This window comes from Gambusia affinis, linkage group LG07, assembly GCF_019740435.1.
Source record: "Gambusia affinis linkage group LG07, SWU_Gaff_1.0, whole genome shotgun sequence".
NCBI classification, from domain to species: domain Eukaryota; kingdom Metazoa; phylum Chordata; class Actinopteri; order Cyprinodontiformes; family Poeciliidae; genus Gambusia; species Gambusia affinis.
The window spans coordinates 30,752,640-30,766,734 of NC_057874.1; the positions used below are offsets into that span (position 1 = coordinate 30,752,640).

General features: G+C 39.8%; 3 protein-coding genes across 5 annotated transcripts; all 3 read right to left on the bottom strand.

Annotated features, from left to right (window-relative positions):
• Positions 1 to 8: 8 nt before the first annotated feature.
• map1lc3a (microtubule-associated protein 1 light chain 3 alpha) lies at positions 9 to 6,804 on the bottom strand. Of its 3 annotated transcripts, XR_006371162.1 has the most exons (6): positions 6,696 to 6,804; positions 5,003 to 5,141; positions 3,607 to 3,662; positions 1,953 to 2,059; positions 498 to 1,133; positions 9 to 111 (listed from the first exon to the last, which is right to left on the bottom strand). XR_006371162.1 is itself a non-coding variant. In XM_044122496.1 (5 exons), the coding sequence occupies exons 2-5, from the start codon at positions 5,040 to 5,042 to the stop codon at positions 971 to 973; spliced, it is 366 nt and encodes a 121-aa protein (XP_043978431.1). In that variant the 5' UTR covers positions 5,043 to 5,141; positions 6,696 to 6,804; the 3' UTR covers positions 9 to 970. The 3 variants fall into 3 exon arrangements, 2 of the variants coding, with proteins under 2 accessions (XP_043978431.1, XP_043978432.1); XM_044122496.1 differs by having other exon boundaries at positions 9 to 1,133; XM_044122497.1 differs by lacking the exon at positions 6,696 to 6,804 and adding an exon at positions 5,502 to 5,619 and having other exon boundaries at positions 9 to 1,133.
• A 506-nt stretch (positions 6,805 to 7,310) lies between these two features.
• On the bottom strand, positions 7,311 to 9,470 carry LOC122834249 (dynein light chain roadblock-type 1-like). Its single transcript, XM_044122498.1, has 4 exons — positions 9,341 to 9,470; positions 9,052 to 9,127; positions 7,549 to 7,716; positions 7,311 to 7,463 (listed from the first exon to the last, which is right to left on the bottom strand). Exons 1-4 carry the CDS (start codon positions 9,341 to 9,343, stop codon positions 7,420 to 7,422), a joined length of 291 nt encoding a protein of 96 aa, XP_043978433.1. The 5' UTR covers positions 9,344 to 9,470; the 3' UTR covers positions 7,311 to 7,419.
• Positions 9,471 to 10,078: 608 nt separating this feature from the next.
• On the bottom strand, positions 10,079 to 14,053 carry LOC122834252 (dynein light chain roadblock-type 1). The gene is made up of 4 exons (XM_044122501.1): positions 13,937 to 14,053; positions 11,405 to 11,480; positions 10,933 to 11,100; positions 10,079 to 10,577 (listed from the first exon to the last, which is right to left on the bottom strand). Exons 1-4 carry the CDS (start codon positions 13,937 to 13,939, stop codon positions 10,534 to 10,536), a joined length of 291 nt encoding a protein of 96 aa, XP_043978436.1. The 5' UTR covers positions 13,940 to 14,053; the 3' UTR covers positions 10,079 to 10,533.
• Between the last annotated feature and the right edge of the window lie 42 nt (positions 14,054 to 14,095).

Genomic DNA, 14,095 nt, shown 5'->3' on the forward strand with positions numbered 1-14,095 from the left:
AACATTTCAAAGCTTTCTATGTTTTTATTTATTTACTGGCAAACGCTCTGAGTCGACTCGAAGCAATGCATCTATGTACACCAGCGGAAAACAGCGACACCTGGTGGAAGCCTAGAGAAAAACACGGTGATACAGCTTGATTATATGACGCACACTTTCCTTTACATACATAGGTTAACATTTTTGGTTTGGAAAAAAAACAAAACATCTAATAAAGACTTTAATAGTTAAAAGAAAACAATTATTTATGGCATAAAATCAGTTAATATTTCTATAAAAAAGTGAAAACATGCAGGGTTTGTAGTGCAGAACCAACTGTTTTCTATAAATTCCTGCTAAAGAAGGCAGACTGGGAGCAAGTACAAAAAAAGATGATTATTACAAACAACCTAAAAGAAACTAGCCTCATTTTACTGATTTATGTGCAAAACAAAAAGCTCATTCAGTTCCTACATTAAATCCATTTCTCTGTTGAGCGTTGTAGTGTTTCTACTGACCAGCAGGAGGCGCCGCCCTCCTGACCTCTACCAGTGGCTCCTCTTCCCTGAAGCTGCAGCGTCACTCCGCTCTGAACACTAGGAACTACGACCAGCCCTGAATGCAGCGCGAGGCTTTTGCTGCTCCTGGGAATCTACGGCGCTAAAAGCTGGGATGTTGAGAGAGGGCAAAAATATTGCACATCGGGGTCAAAGGTTAAGCTCTATGTTGGCTGTAAATAAAACTAAGACTTCAGTTAAAAGGGGTTGAAATGAGCCGGAAATGAATGTTTAGTGTTTGAGACCACGCCTTTACATTCTCTAAAGTGATTGGTCAGTTTGTGTTCTTTCAAAATAAGAGCTCTCTGCCTGTGTGTGGAGAAACTGCAGCGCGCCCTCTGCTGGCGTCAGCTTGTGTTGAATGAACTGAATAAACTAAAGAGTCTGAAGGTGGAGAGGACATCCCATCCTCCTCTTCCTCCTCCTCTTCCTCCCTAGCAGCCGAAGGTCTCCTGCGAGGCGTACACCATGTAGAGGAAGCCATCCTCGTCCCGCTCCTGCTCGTAGATCTCGGAGATGGGGGTGGACACGGACACCATGCTGTGCTGGTTGACCAGCAGGAAGAAGGCCTGGGTGGGGTTCAGCTGCAGCCGACGCCTGGCAGGGAGGAAGAGGAGGAGCAAGAGGTTGAGCTTCATCACTTCATAATGATGCTAACGTCCTGCAGCTTCAGAGTAAACAACCAGACTGAATCAAATCCTTCATTGTTTAATGATAAAGCCGTTTTAGAGGCAGAAGACGCTGAAAATCCTGAGCAGGGAGTTGAAAAGTAAGGAAAGTATTTTTTAATAATTATCTTCACCGGGGACTCAGTAGCTGTTTCCAAACGTCATACAAGTTTTAAGGGGCAGCATCCTGTGCTCTCCAGGTATTTTATGCAACAATAAAGTAACTATGTCACCTAAAAATACTGACTATAACAAATATTTTAATATATATTCTTGATTTAGCACCTTAAAATTAGGCCTCTGTCACATTCAGAGGTGGAACAAATTTGGTAAACAGATCACAGTTTGGACTTTCAAACTGCTCAAAAATGGTAAAAAAAAAAAAAAAAAGTCAGGTTGGGTTGGTGAGGTGTGAATGCTAAGCTAACTCTGGTCCTCTAAACCTCGGTCTGGGTTAAGGTGAAATGAACTCCAACCGCTAAAATCTGACGCCTCCACAGTGAAGAAGGAAGTTGCTCTCAGTGTCTTCAGAGGTTTTCGTGTCATTTCCTTCAGTGAGGGCTTTTAAATCCGTCCATAGGGTGCTGATTTGATGGGTCTCCTGACGTCCTTGGTGGCCTAATAAAGCTACATCCTTATTGAGTTTAAGTTGAGTGTCAGACTTTGTTATTGACGTTTCTGTGCACCAGGACAATAAAAACCAGCTGAGTTTCAATCTCAGTGTTCTGGAGCAGCAGACGATGTTTACCTGATGATCTTCACCAGCTCACTCATGTTGACGTGATCAGGAACCAGGAACTTGGTCTTATCCAGAACAGGAAGCTGTTTCTCCCCCTTGTACCGCTCGATGATCACCTGCAGGGGGCGAAGAGGAGCAGGAAAGATCCGGACAGTTCAATCCATCCAGGCAAATATTCACTGCAACTTTAAATAACACTTCCTGTCCATCAGTAGAGATGACAATAAAAGCTTCTGGTCTGAATTATAGAAGCAGTTTTTGATTATTAAATCTGTAAATAAGGAAAATAAATGTTCATCATAAAATAAAGCACAAAAAAAAAATGTTTTTACCAAAATTTTTCTCCTTTAAATTGACAGATTTGATCATTTATCCTGTATAATTAACTGAAAACCAAATATGAGGATGACACTTTTTTCAAATTACTCCTGAATCAAAAGGAAAGTCTGGATCGACGGATTTACATTTTTTTCCTTTCCACTGTCACCACATGCGCGCTCAGTCAAAGGTGCCGCTGTACTGGCAACGACTCAATACTCTGCTGGGTTCCAGTAGACAGGAACATTTAATTGTAATAATTAATTAAACTTAGAACTAGAATAAATTAGAATTAATGTGAAATTGATTTTCTTTTCTTCACCTCAAGACATTATTTGTTAATTATTCTTTAAGAAATATACAAATCAATTTCTTTTTAAACAATAAATAATCTAAAACATCCATTAACATACAAAAGGCTCCAGCATTTCTGCTGGACTGAACATCAATCCAGTGTAGAACTAATTAAACAATTAATAATTGGATGGGAAAAAAAGTGCTTAATGGGACATTTATTCACAGAAAGTGAACCAGGTGAAGCTAAACTTGCAACTGGAGGAGTTCTGGATAGAACAGATTTACACATAATGTCTTTTTATCACATAATCAAGTATCTATGTTACCTTCAGTTGATATAAAAATACCAAATCTAAAAATCTGAATTTAAAAGAAATTTGATTTTGTAATTTAATGCTGTGAAATTGGGAGTCTGTCTCTTTAAGAAGCTCCTGCTCCTTCAGAAAGTCATCTCAACATGGCTCCTCTATTAACTCTTCAACGTTTTTACCAGTGTTGCTCTGAGCAGCAGCTCCTACAATGAGCTCAGCTGTTCCACCAGGTGTTTGCTAATTGCTCCTGGCTAGTCTGAAGGAGCTGGACCTCTAAGGCGGGGCTAGTCCCAACCGAGCTCTTTGCACGGCTAAATGGTTGCCATGGCAATTAAAGGAGTTCTCAAACATACATGAAAGAATCAAAGCAACACTCCAGGTCTGTTTTTGATGTATAGGGTCAGGGTTAACGTGAAGTAAAGCTAAAAAAGTTGATTTGACACGATGCTGCCTGTTTAAATGCTGAATGTTTTTATTTTTGTGCAGTTTTAGTTTCATTTCTGCTCTAACTGTTTTATAGTCTGTTTATGCCACTTAACGATTTATTGATTACTAATTTAGATTCAGCTCTGCTTATGTCCTGCGTTTTCAGCCTAGCTTAAAATGTTCAGCTAAAGAGGCGTCTGACTCCCTGCTGCTGAATCAGACAGATGGAAACGGACACTTCAAGGTTCTGTTCTGATTCTGATCAGATGGCCCGATTCAGGATCAATCCAAGAGGCGAGATGAGGACTTACGGGAATCTTGTTGGGATGCTGCTCCCGGATCTGCTGCACCTCTTTGCACCGATCGGCTGTGGATGGAAAGCAGGAGGAGTCAAACCGAGGTTCTGAGCCCAGTAGAACCATTAGAAACGTTTCAGTCAGAACCAGCTGCTTCCTCCTCAGAACTCATCAAACCAGTCAGAAAACACTTAATACCCAATGCCCCTTAATCACTGGGGTCAAAGGTCAGGAGAACTCTGGAACCTGAATGGGCTCTTTGTTCAGGTTCTCTGCAGGAGATTCAGGTGGGTCGGATCAGAACCATCAGATTAATATCAATAGATAATACATCTGATAGAATATTAAATAATTTCACTGAAGTCAATCTCCCAGAAACGCAAAGCATTCTGGGAGATGGAGGCAGAGGAACCTTTCCCACTGCTTGATGGGATAAAATCAGGATAAATTCTGGGTTTATTTTCTAAATTATTAAAACCAGGAGGAAAAATAACAAAAGCTGGAAAAATAAACAAGGATTAAGCTTATAAATCAATTTTTAAAAATAAATGTTTAAATAAAACTTGAATTAAGCAAAGAACAAAAATCCGAATAAAATTGGGATTAAACTAAAGTTAAATTGTAAAAGTGAACACACACATTAAACCGAGCCGTTCTGACCCGACTCGGTCTGTGGACGCTGCCAGGTCCAGTTTTATACCCAGATAGGATCATTTAATTTTATCCCAGGAGGTAAACAAACCGCCTGGACTCTGGACCGGAACCAGGATCAGCTGTCCGGCCTCCATGTTCCTGTCAGCTGATAAAACTAAACTGGAAAAAAGCATCCTAAACACAGAAACTGAAGCGGTTCTGCTGGGTTCCGAGTCCCGTTCAAGTCCGACTCTAAATCCAGAGCCTAGCTGACCTTTAACCCCTGCAGTTCCTCCGGTTCTTCTGTTTTCCTCTGGTTCAGGCCCATTATGCAATTATGAGAGTCTGGGCTCCTCCCAGTCCGAACTGGGCCCCTCTACCAGAATCAGATTACAGCCGAACCACAGAACACGCGTGACGGGATCAAGTTTCAGAACATGTTTTTCCCCTCCCCATTAAACACTGAGCAGAACCAGTGGTCCAGTTGTTTTAGCCTCTCTGGTTCTGGTGGTACCGCTTGGTCCGGGCCTGATGTCACACTGACCCAAATGGCCGTTAGCCTTCAAACCGAACCTTAAAGCACCAGAACCCACTTAAATCCCCCTGCTTTACGCTTAAAACAGTTCTGGTGGTTCATTTGGACCCCCGGTGGAGCTTTACGCTGCGTCCCCGCTCAGCCTGGACCTTCTAACGGCCACAGCAACGCATCCCCCCCGGCCTACAGGCACCCATCACCGGGCTCGGGCCCGCCGGCCGGGCTCCGGGCCCGCCGTCTTACCGAAGGTCCTCCGCTGCTTGAAGGGTCTGTCGGACGGCATGGCTGCTGCAGGTGGGTCCGAAAGAAGGGGTTGTAGATCGGCGTCCGCTGCTCTCCGACGTCCGTCTGTGGATCAGCGGCTGCTCCGGACAAACAAAGCCTGGAAAGTTGTGAGGTCATCACTGGCTCTTAAAGGGGACGCGCACCTTTAATTCCTGGAGGATGAGGAGAGGTCCCGCTGCTGCCCAAGCCTTTTGGGGGCCCTAAAGTAGATTTTCACTTGGGGTCCCCAACCCAATACATAGATCTCATGTGAAGTCACACTTACGTGAACTTGTAATTGACAGTTGCTATGTCAACAACAAAGTCGCAAGCTTAGAATTAGCTTTAGCCTCGTGTCTGTCAAATTTATAAACTATACAAGTACATTACATCTATTACTGAATTACAGTTTTGAATACTCTAGCATCCTCTGTGTAATACTAAGATAAATGTCAGAGATATTTACTGTAGTACTTACTGCTGAACTAGCAAAATTATCTTAGCTAATGTAGTTTTTATCTCCGAGCTAACACAGATATGTAGCCTATATACACTTGCTTTGCCAGTCGGCAGAACCTTGCAATTCACACAAACATTTTGTCCTTTACAAATACTTTTAAACCAGGGGTCTCAAACTCCAGGCCTCGAGGGCCGCAGTCCTGCAGTTTTTAGATGAGCCACAGGTACAAAACACTGGAATGAAATGGCTTAATTACCTCCACCTGTAGATCAGTTCTCCAGAGCCTTAATTATTATATTCAGGTGGTGCAGCAGAGGCACATCTAAAAGTTGCAGGACTGCGGCCCTCGAGGCCTGGAGTTTGAGACCCCTGTTTTAAACACTGATTGTATAGATTTCAGTCTGCGAAGTTCACCGTTTGTGTTCACTAAGTGAACTATGTTGTAGAAGGAAATCAGAGGCAGCTTGACATATGACATATTTTCCTTATCTGTACAACATGGATCGATCACAATAGCAGCCATTTTGTTCATGTATGTTTTTCTCGCAGATTGGTTAAGAGTGGCCACATATTTTCTTTTTGTTGGTCTGGAAGCCATGGGTCCGCTATGCTTTGTGCTACAGCAGAGCTTTAATTCCAACTAGCGGTTCAGACTAATTGGATTTGCATATAGATAGATTACATTTAGTTTACATCTGGAAAACTTTGCAAAACAAAGAGGATTCTTTTACTTGCCCTCCATATATGCACGGCCACTGTAGAACAATCCCATTAACAAAATGAAACCTGGAAATTATAAATTTAGTGCAGCACGCCACAGCAAAGAGAAAAATAACGCAGAAAAGCTTTGAAGACTAACTGAAAACCACTCTAAATAATAGAAATGTTAGACTGGACTTGGGTATACAGAAAGAAAGTTCTGGAAGAACATCTTCTGGGAGGCTCTTCCACCAACTTATATGTTTATGGCTGCAATTAACTTTTTTCTTCCAAAAATCTCCAAGTTATGCAGTAGAATATGAAACATTTAGTGTGGTGCATCTTATAAAACTATTGTCAGATTAATGACATCAATGGCTGTTAAAATATGTCCAGTGATGCATAATGTCCAATTTACAGGATGACCAGTTATCTTTTTCTCTATATTTAAAGCTTATATTTATAAAATATATGACTAGATGTATTCTTGAGTTTTTCCAATATTTATTTTACCTGCAGAGTTCTTCTACTCTAGAAGGACTGACTGGACACTCCTGAGATGCTCAGCATGCTTTTTTTGTCTGTCTGCCATCTTGGATTTGAGAAACTTTTGCTGCACGTGCAGTGCATGGCCAGCAGTTGGCAGTGTATTACAAAATCCCCCAATATAAACAGAAGAGGATTAGAGTCTGAAAAGTTGCTAAATCAGGGGTGTCAAACTCCAGTCCTCGAGGGCCGCAGTCCTGCAACTTTTAGATGTGCCTGAATGGAATAATTAGGTCATTAGCAAGGCTGGAGAACCGATCTACACCAGGGGGACGTCATGAAGCCGTTTCATTCCAGCGTTTTGTACCTGTAGCTCATCTAGAAACTGCAGGACAGCGGCTGGAGGACTGGAGTTTGAGGCCCCTGTGTTAAATAGAGCAAAGTGGATAAATGGGCAACAGTGCCTTTGTTGTATTGACCACGCCCCTCAGTGTGTCTTGGCTCCACCCACTTTGCTGGAATTATTCTTGGAATTTGTCTGGGGGCGGGGCTTAGTTACACTTAAAAATACAGATCCTCTGGGAGCAAAATTTATTAATCACTGCCAAAAAAAAAAAAAAAAAGCAAACTAGAACAAGAACCTGGGACAAACAAGATGTAGCATCTTTAAAGAAACATTGAATATTGTTGGTGTGGATGATAAAATATAAACTTTCAATAAAGATTAAAGATTGAAAAAGAAGAGGCAACTTCAGGGTGCAGGCTTCTGGATCGCAACCATGAAATATTCCTTATCTGTGGAGAGAAAAGCCAGAACCCGGAGGTTAATTCCACAGATCTGGACCAGTTCTGATGGCTCAGAATGGCGTCTGGACCTCACCAGCAGTGATAATGATCTCGTTCTTCTCAGTGCGGATCCGCAGGTAGGTGAAGTCGTCCGAGGGATCCATTTCCTGTAGCATCTTCTTGGCCTTCACCAGCAGAGGTTGGATCAGCGCCACGTACTGGACCGTGTGCTGGTCCTCCAGAGTGGACCTGATGGCGATTCCTGGACAGATCAAACACTCAGGTAATCAGATTACACACCATGAAATAACATGGCAATAAAAACCACTACTTACAACATTTTAAATGTAAAAATTTAAACTTTTTTTCTTTGTTAATGTCTATTTTAAATAATTTTGACATTTTTCAGAGAATTCTGGATGTTCTTCTCAGAATTCCAAATGTTGACATTTTCACCCTAAAGTATAATTTCTCAAAATAAAACAATATTGGGGTTTTTTCAGGGTTCTTATTTTAATCTCAGAATCCTGACTTTTTTTTTTACCCTTCTGACATTTTTTTTTAGGAAATTTCATCTTTTATTTAAAAAAGAAGAAAGAAAAGAAGAATTCTGACACATTTCTGCATTTATTTCTGGATTATCAACTGTTAACTATTTTTATGATTATTATTTGTTTTTATGTTATATTTTTCTAAGAATTCTATTTTTCCCCCAGAATTTCATAGAATTCCAACATTTTCAAACAGTTAGATTTTTTCTCAGAATTTTGGAAGAGGTTGCAATTCTTCAAAAATCTGATTTCTGCTTTTTTCCCCCATAGAATTTTGACATCATTCTCAGAATTGCAACTTTTTTTAAACAATTCTGAGATTTCCTTTTTTTCAGTTAACCAAAATGTTTTAGATTTCTGTGTATTAGGTCAGTGGTTTTCAAGTGGGGTGGAGGAACCTTTTATTGGCTCTAGTGGCCTTTATTTGATAGCGAATTGACAGGAAACCACAAAATCCAATCAGCTTTGATTTCTTTTCTCTACAGAATTTTGATTTTGATATCATAATACTGAAGGGCTGCACAGTGGCGCAGTTGGTAGAGCTGTTGCCTTGCATGGGTTCGATTCCCGGCCCGGGGTCTTTCTGCATGGAGTTTGCATGTTCTCTCTGTGCATGGTGGGTTCTCCGGCTTCCTCCCACAGTCTAAGAACATGACTGTCAGGTAAACTGGTCTCCCTAAAATTCTTCCTAGGAGTGAGTGTGTGTGTGGTTGTTTGTCCTGTCTGTTTCTGTGTATCCCCTGCGACAGACTGACGACCTGTCCAGGTGACCCCGCCTCTCGCCCGGAACGTTAGCTAACCCCACTAGGGATAGCTAAAGTCAAAATACTGACATTTTCAGAGTATTCAGAATTTAAAGTTCTTTTTTCACAATTATCTTATGCTATAAAGCATTTCAGATTTCTGACTTGAGTGGAAAGTCAGAAATCTGCCTTTTTAAGTCACTGAATGCAGACCCTTTAATAAAGCATCGAAGCAGAAACTTCAAATCAGAATTAATCATGAACTCAGCAGAGATAATCATTAATTAAAACCATGAGTTTTACCCTCAGAATTAGCGATGATGACTCCTTCCACTCCTTTTTGAGCCTGCAGCCTCTTCACTATTTCATCAACTTCGGCCTTAAAAACGAGGAACAGGTGGCTTCGTTTAACTCAGAAACCAAAGCAACCCAAACACCGCTGCTCTTTAAACTGTTAACCAGCTGCTAGCTTCTCTGTGCTAGCCGCAGTTAGCATCCCGCTAACCCCCAAATATAAAGCAACACATTAAAACAGGAGGCGATAAAACCCTGCATTTTACTACAAAGGACACAGTGCGGTGTTCTGTCTTACCATTTTAACGTTTAGCTGAAGAAATCGCGAACAAAAATTAATCTTCTGACATTTAACAGAACCGTTGTTGACGGGAAACTATAAGGTTCGATCCCAACGGCTACTTTGGTGTGTTCACGGTCCTGGAGGCGAACCCGGAATTCTTAGCTTCCGTTTGTGATATTGTCACAAAACTCATTGATAAACTTAAGAAAAACAGGAGTGGGTATTTATGGAATTGTCTATTATTGTCGTGGTTAAGTTGTTTTCACGATAAATTCCATATAATGATTGTCAACAATTCCCCGCCTCAAAAAACTGCCTGTACTGTCAAGATTGTTAGTTCTATTATTTCTGTTCAATGAGACTACTGATAAACAAAAATTTGAATATACAATTAAATGTAAGTAAAAACATCAATTCATGTTTAACATTAATTACTTAAAATTTTCTGTCCACCATAAGTAAGAAATGTTAAAAAGATTCTAATCTTTCAGAAAACCACAAGTTAAATGAAATATATTTGTAAAATGTCTGAAATAATTCACAAAACTATCAATTCATCGATGATCACTTATTTATTTTCCTTCTGTTAAACTTTAAGCTATTAAATTGTTGAAAAGTCAAATGTTTTCTGGATAAAACTTTTATTTTCAGATGAGACAGTCGAGGTGAAATAGATGGTACCAACTGTCATACATGGTAGTGGCAACATCATGTGGGCTTTTAGAAATGATTAAAATAATGTGTGCCAATAAATCATTTGTATTTCTCTATTCTTTATTCTGTTGAAAACAACAAACAGAGAAGTGAATGTAGTGCAGCTCACATGTTTAATACTTCAACATGTTTCTGGGACAGAACAATAAATAACCCAAAGTTTGCATCAAACTGAACCTCTGGAGTTCTAGACGTTCCGGTCCAAACTTATGTTTCCTACTTTGTGCACATCTTCATCAGTGAAATCAACACAAAGACAACAGCAGAGAATCAGAAAAGCCAAGAGACGAGTGATCTGGAATGATCGAAAAAGGAAGAAGAGATCTGGACCATCTCACATCAGACGGATCCCCGATCAGTTCAGTTTCATCCTCCATCAGTTCCTGTCCTTGCAGAACCAACATTAGGGTCTTCTCTTTCAGCAAAGCAAACAGAAAACAGTTTGGCTGTTTAAATTCAGACAGGAGATGAAGAGGAGAGGAGCAGCAGCAGCTTCAGGCTGAAGGGTTCTGGATGACGATCAGGAAATAGTCTTTATCTGAGGAGAAACAAGACAGAACCAGCAATCAGAAACGGATCGCCGCGGTGAGGCTGGGAATCTATGGAGGACCAAAACTGACATGAAAATATACAGTATGTATGATAAAGAGAATTACGTATATTTTTGCTTTTCGTTTTGCTTACACGTTAATTTTTGTCAAGAAATGTATGTAACAATATATACATTTCTTGTCAAATGCATGTATGAAGAAAAACAAAAACAAAATCTATATAATCCGGCTTTTATTTTTAAACATGTCAGTTTTGGTCCTCCATACGTATCATCAGATACAGATGTTCAACCATAATTTTCTCCAAAAATCAAAGCAAATTAGAAGGACAGTCTCTCTCACCTGGAGCGATCATGATCTCGTTCTTCTTGGAGCGAACCCGCAGGAAGGTGAGATCGTTCTGCGGGTCGATGTCTCTCAGCGTGCTCCTGGCCTTCATCACCAGCTGGTGGATCAAGGCCGAGTACTGCACCGTGCTTTGGTTGTCCAGGGTCGACTTGACAGGAATTCCTGGAAGGAACGTTTGCAGACCAAACATGTAATTAGATTACAGAGCCGTGCATCCAGTGAAGCATTTTAACGAGTCCAAGTTTGACTGAAATCTTGTTCTAAGATCATTTTAATCAGAAAACAACACCTCAATCAATATGTCAGAGATCTGGTGACATATTCTGACATATTCTGACACAAAGCCTTTCAAAACAGCTTATGAAACCGATTTAAACCATTTAGAAACCTGGTAGTTTAATATTTATCTCTCTTAAATTGGTAATGTTCTACATTTGTTCTGCATTCTACCTTTAAAACGTTTTACCTTCAGAGTTAACAATGATGATTCCTTGAACTCCCTTCTGACTCTGGATCCTCTTCAGAGTTTCTTCAACTTCAGCCTGAAAATCAAAAACAGCAGGTGGCTTCATTTAACTCAGAAACAAAAGCAAGTCAAACACCACAGATCAGTAAATCTCCTTTTTCTTCTAAGAAACATCAATAAACACATTTAAGAGGGACATTACTGTGATTGTACAACAAACATACAAAGTATGTTTCTAATAAAAATTAGTAATTACGCACATGTGTTTGTGCATGATGTGTGTGCGTGGAGAAGAGAAAAAGAAACCTGGACCTGATAATAAACAAAACTTAGGCCCTGTTTACATGACAATGATCCAACAAAAATTTAATTTTTGTTTCGTTTCTGTTAACACAAAGACGTTCTAATTACAGTCTTTGTTTACGCAGCAACGGTACACATCGAAAAGGTGTAACGGTCTCGCCACACCACTAGTCGGTGCTAGGTTCTTTGAAACTAAGTGCGCATATGTTTAAAAAAAAAATTCTACTTGAAAACCCGACGATTCGCGTTTCCCCATCAGGTTCCGTTCTCCCAGATAGTGATGGCCAAATGAAGCCTCATGAAGCAATCAAGCTTCCCGGCCCATTGCTTTGCCCAAAGGTTCATCACTCGATGCTTCATTCATTTCTCACTAGTGACATCTGCTGTTCAAACTGTGACAGCCTGTCACTCAGTTAGACATATTTTAAAACAATTAGTAAATGCAATATTGTCACAAAGTTTTTGTCAAACTCACATTTAGTAACAGGAGAGTCAATTAAATCCTATTTAACTAATCTTTTTTAGTAATTAAAATTATTTGTAGTCAATCGTGGTATATGTTTACTGTCAGTGACTGTTTTCTTTTGTCACTGACTGATTTAACAATAAAGACGTTTGTTTTAGTGTACTTGGAGTGCAGCTTGTTGGTCAGACAGTTTTCTTTGAGTTTTGATTTGCCTCCTGAAAATCTAAAATTCTTCAAAAATTATTTTTCTTGGATTTCTATTAGCTCTCTGATCTGATTCCTTATATTTTTACTCATAAGCCAGAATTTTACTTTTCCAACAGCTTTAAGTCTGTTTCTGCTGTGTAAGACTGATATATTTTTGCAGAACAAAGAAATGGTGGAAATTTCAAGAAGGTAAGAATTTTTTGAGGTGAAAGGTTTAATTATTTTTATTAAGAATCTTGTGAGTGAATCATCTCAAGTTTTCCCTGATGTCAGATTTTTTTCTTCTTGCTGGCTCCTTTTCAATCGAGTTTATTTGTGTAGCACAATTCAGCAGCAATGCAGTGTCAAAATGTTTTACATAATAAAAACACATAAATATAAAGTCACAAAATATGCCACAATCAACCATTGAGGAAACTGGAAACAAACATTAATTTTTTATAAGTGCCATCATCAAAATCATTAAAACACATGAACTATAAAAGGTTCCTTTTATTTCGGCCACTGCTGAAGACAAATACTCCTCTGATGCGATCAAGCAGCGGCTCATCACGCTTTTATTTTGAAAACCGACACGCAAAATGAAGCAGTCACGTGACCCATGCAATGCGAGGCCTCGTTTGTTGCCAGTCACGTGGTTTTCAGCAAGACGACACCATCAGATAACCCATCACTACCCCCACATACTGGGGGAAAACACACGTCTGCATGTGATTAGGGCGCAATTTGTAAAAAAAAAAAAAAAAAAAAAGTGGGATAACTTCACTGAAACACGTTTTGTGAGCTTTCACGGTATCCGTAGTTCTCTAAATAAGAGCGCTTAACAGCCGAGTGCTTGTTATGAGTGCTGAACAAGCACACATGTATTTTGCCTAATACAAAGTATTTTGGCGGTGCGGAGCGGTGAAGTGACGCTGGAGGAACCGTATCTGATGGGGAAACACGAACTGTAGTAACCCCAGCATTGTCAGTAGTTTCTTATTCTTCTGTGAATCGCAGGAAGCAGCTATGGTTTGCGTCACTTTATGCATGAGCTAGAGATTCCCTGACAGAAAAGATCCATTTACTCTATTTACCAGATAACGGACACCGGCACGTTTTAGAACCATCGCCCTCTGGAACCCGTTTTTAATCTGTACCGTTGTCAGAGAAAACATTTGGTGGTTTCATGTAAATGTACAGTACAAACACAACAAAACTCTACCATTTTCACCAGAAATTGTTATCGTGTAAACAGGGCCTAAAACAACAATAAAAACACAACTGCAAATAACCCCTTTCTGCTAACATTGCTGCTATAAATAGAAAGGAAATATAAACAGTAATACTAAGAATAAAACATTCTCAATAACAAACCAAAATCATTAAATAATAAAAACAGTTAAATAATAAGAAATGAACATTTTCTGAACTCAGACAACGCCCGGCTAGCTTCTCTCTGCTAGACATAGTTAGCATCCTGTCAAACCTCCAAATATAAATCAATACATCCCCACGGGTGGCGATAAAACCTGCTGATATACATATAAATACTAAATCCGGGTTTTCTATCTTACCATTTCGACGTACGTAGGGGGAAAATTGTAACAGAAACGGATCCTCTTCCAGAACGAAAGCTAACTGGAATTAGCGGAAGTTAATTCCAGTTGTCAGTAACTAGGATAAAACAACTTCCTGTCAATGCCGTTAAGATTTTTTATTTTCTATTTATTCTG

Coding starts and splice junctions, on each gene's coding strand:
- map1lc3a (XM_044122496.1), bottom strand. CDS start 5,042: ATGCCGTCCGACAGACCCTTCAAGCAGCGGAGGACCTTCG. Junction 2,060..3,606: donor AGCATCCCAACAAGATTCCC/GTAAGTCCTCAT, acceptor CGCCCCCTGCAG/GTGATCATCGAGCGGTACAA. Junction 1,134..1,952: donor GAGCTGGTGAAGATCATCAG/GTAAACATCGTC, acceptor CCTCCCTGCCAG/GCGTCGGCTGCAGCTGAACC.
- LOC122834252 (XM_044122501.1), bottom strand. Junction 11,101..11,404: donor CATCATTGTTAACTCTGAAG/GTAAAACGTTTT, acceptor CGTTCCTTCCAG/GAATTCCTGTCAAGTCGACC. Junction 10,578..10,932: donor CGAGATCATGATCGCTCCAG/GTGAGAGAGACT, acceptor GTTTCTCCTCAG/ATAAAGACTATTTCCTGATC.
- LOC122834249 (XM_044122498.1), bottom strand. Junction 7,717..9,051: donor CATCATCGCTAATTCTGAGG/GTAAAACTCATG, acceptor TGATCTGTCCAG/GAATCGCCATCAGGTCCACT. Junction 7,464..7,548: donor CGAGATCATTATCACTGCTG/GTGAGGTCCAGA, acceptor TTCTCTCCACAG/ATAAGGAATATTTCATGGTT.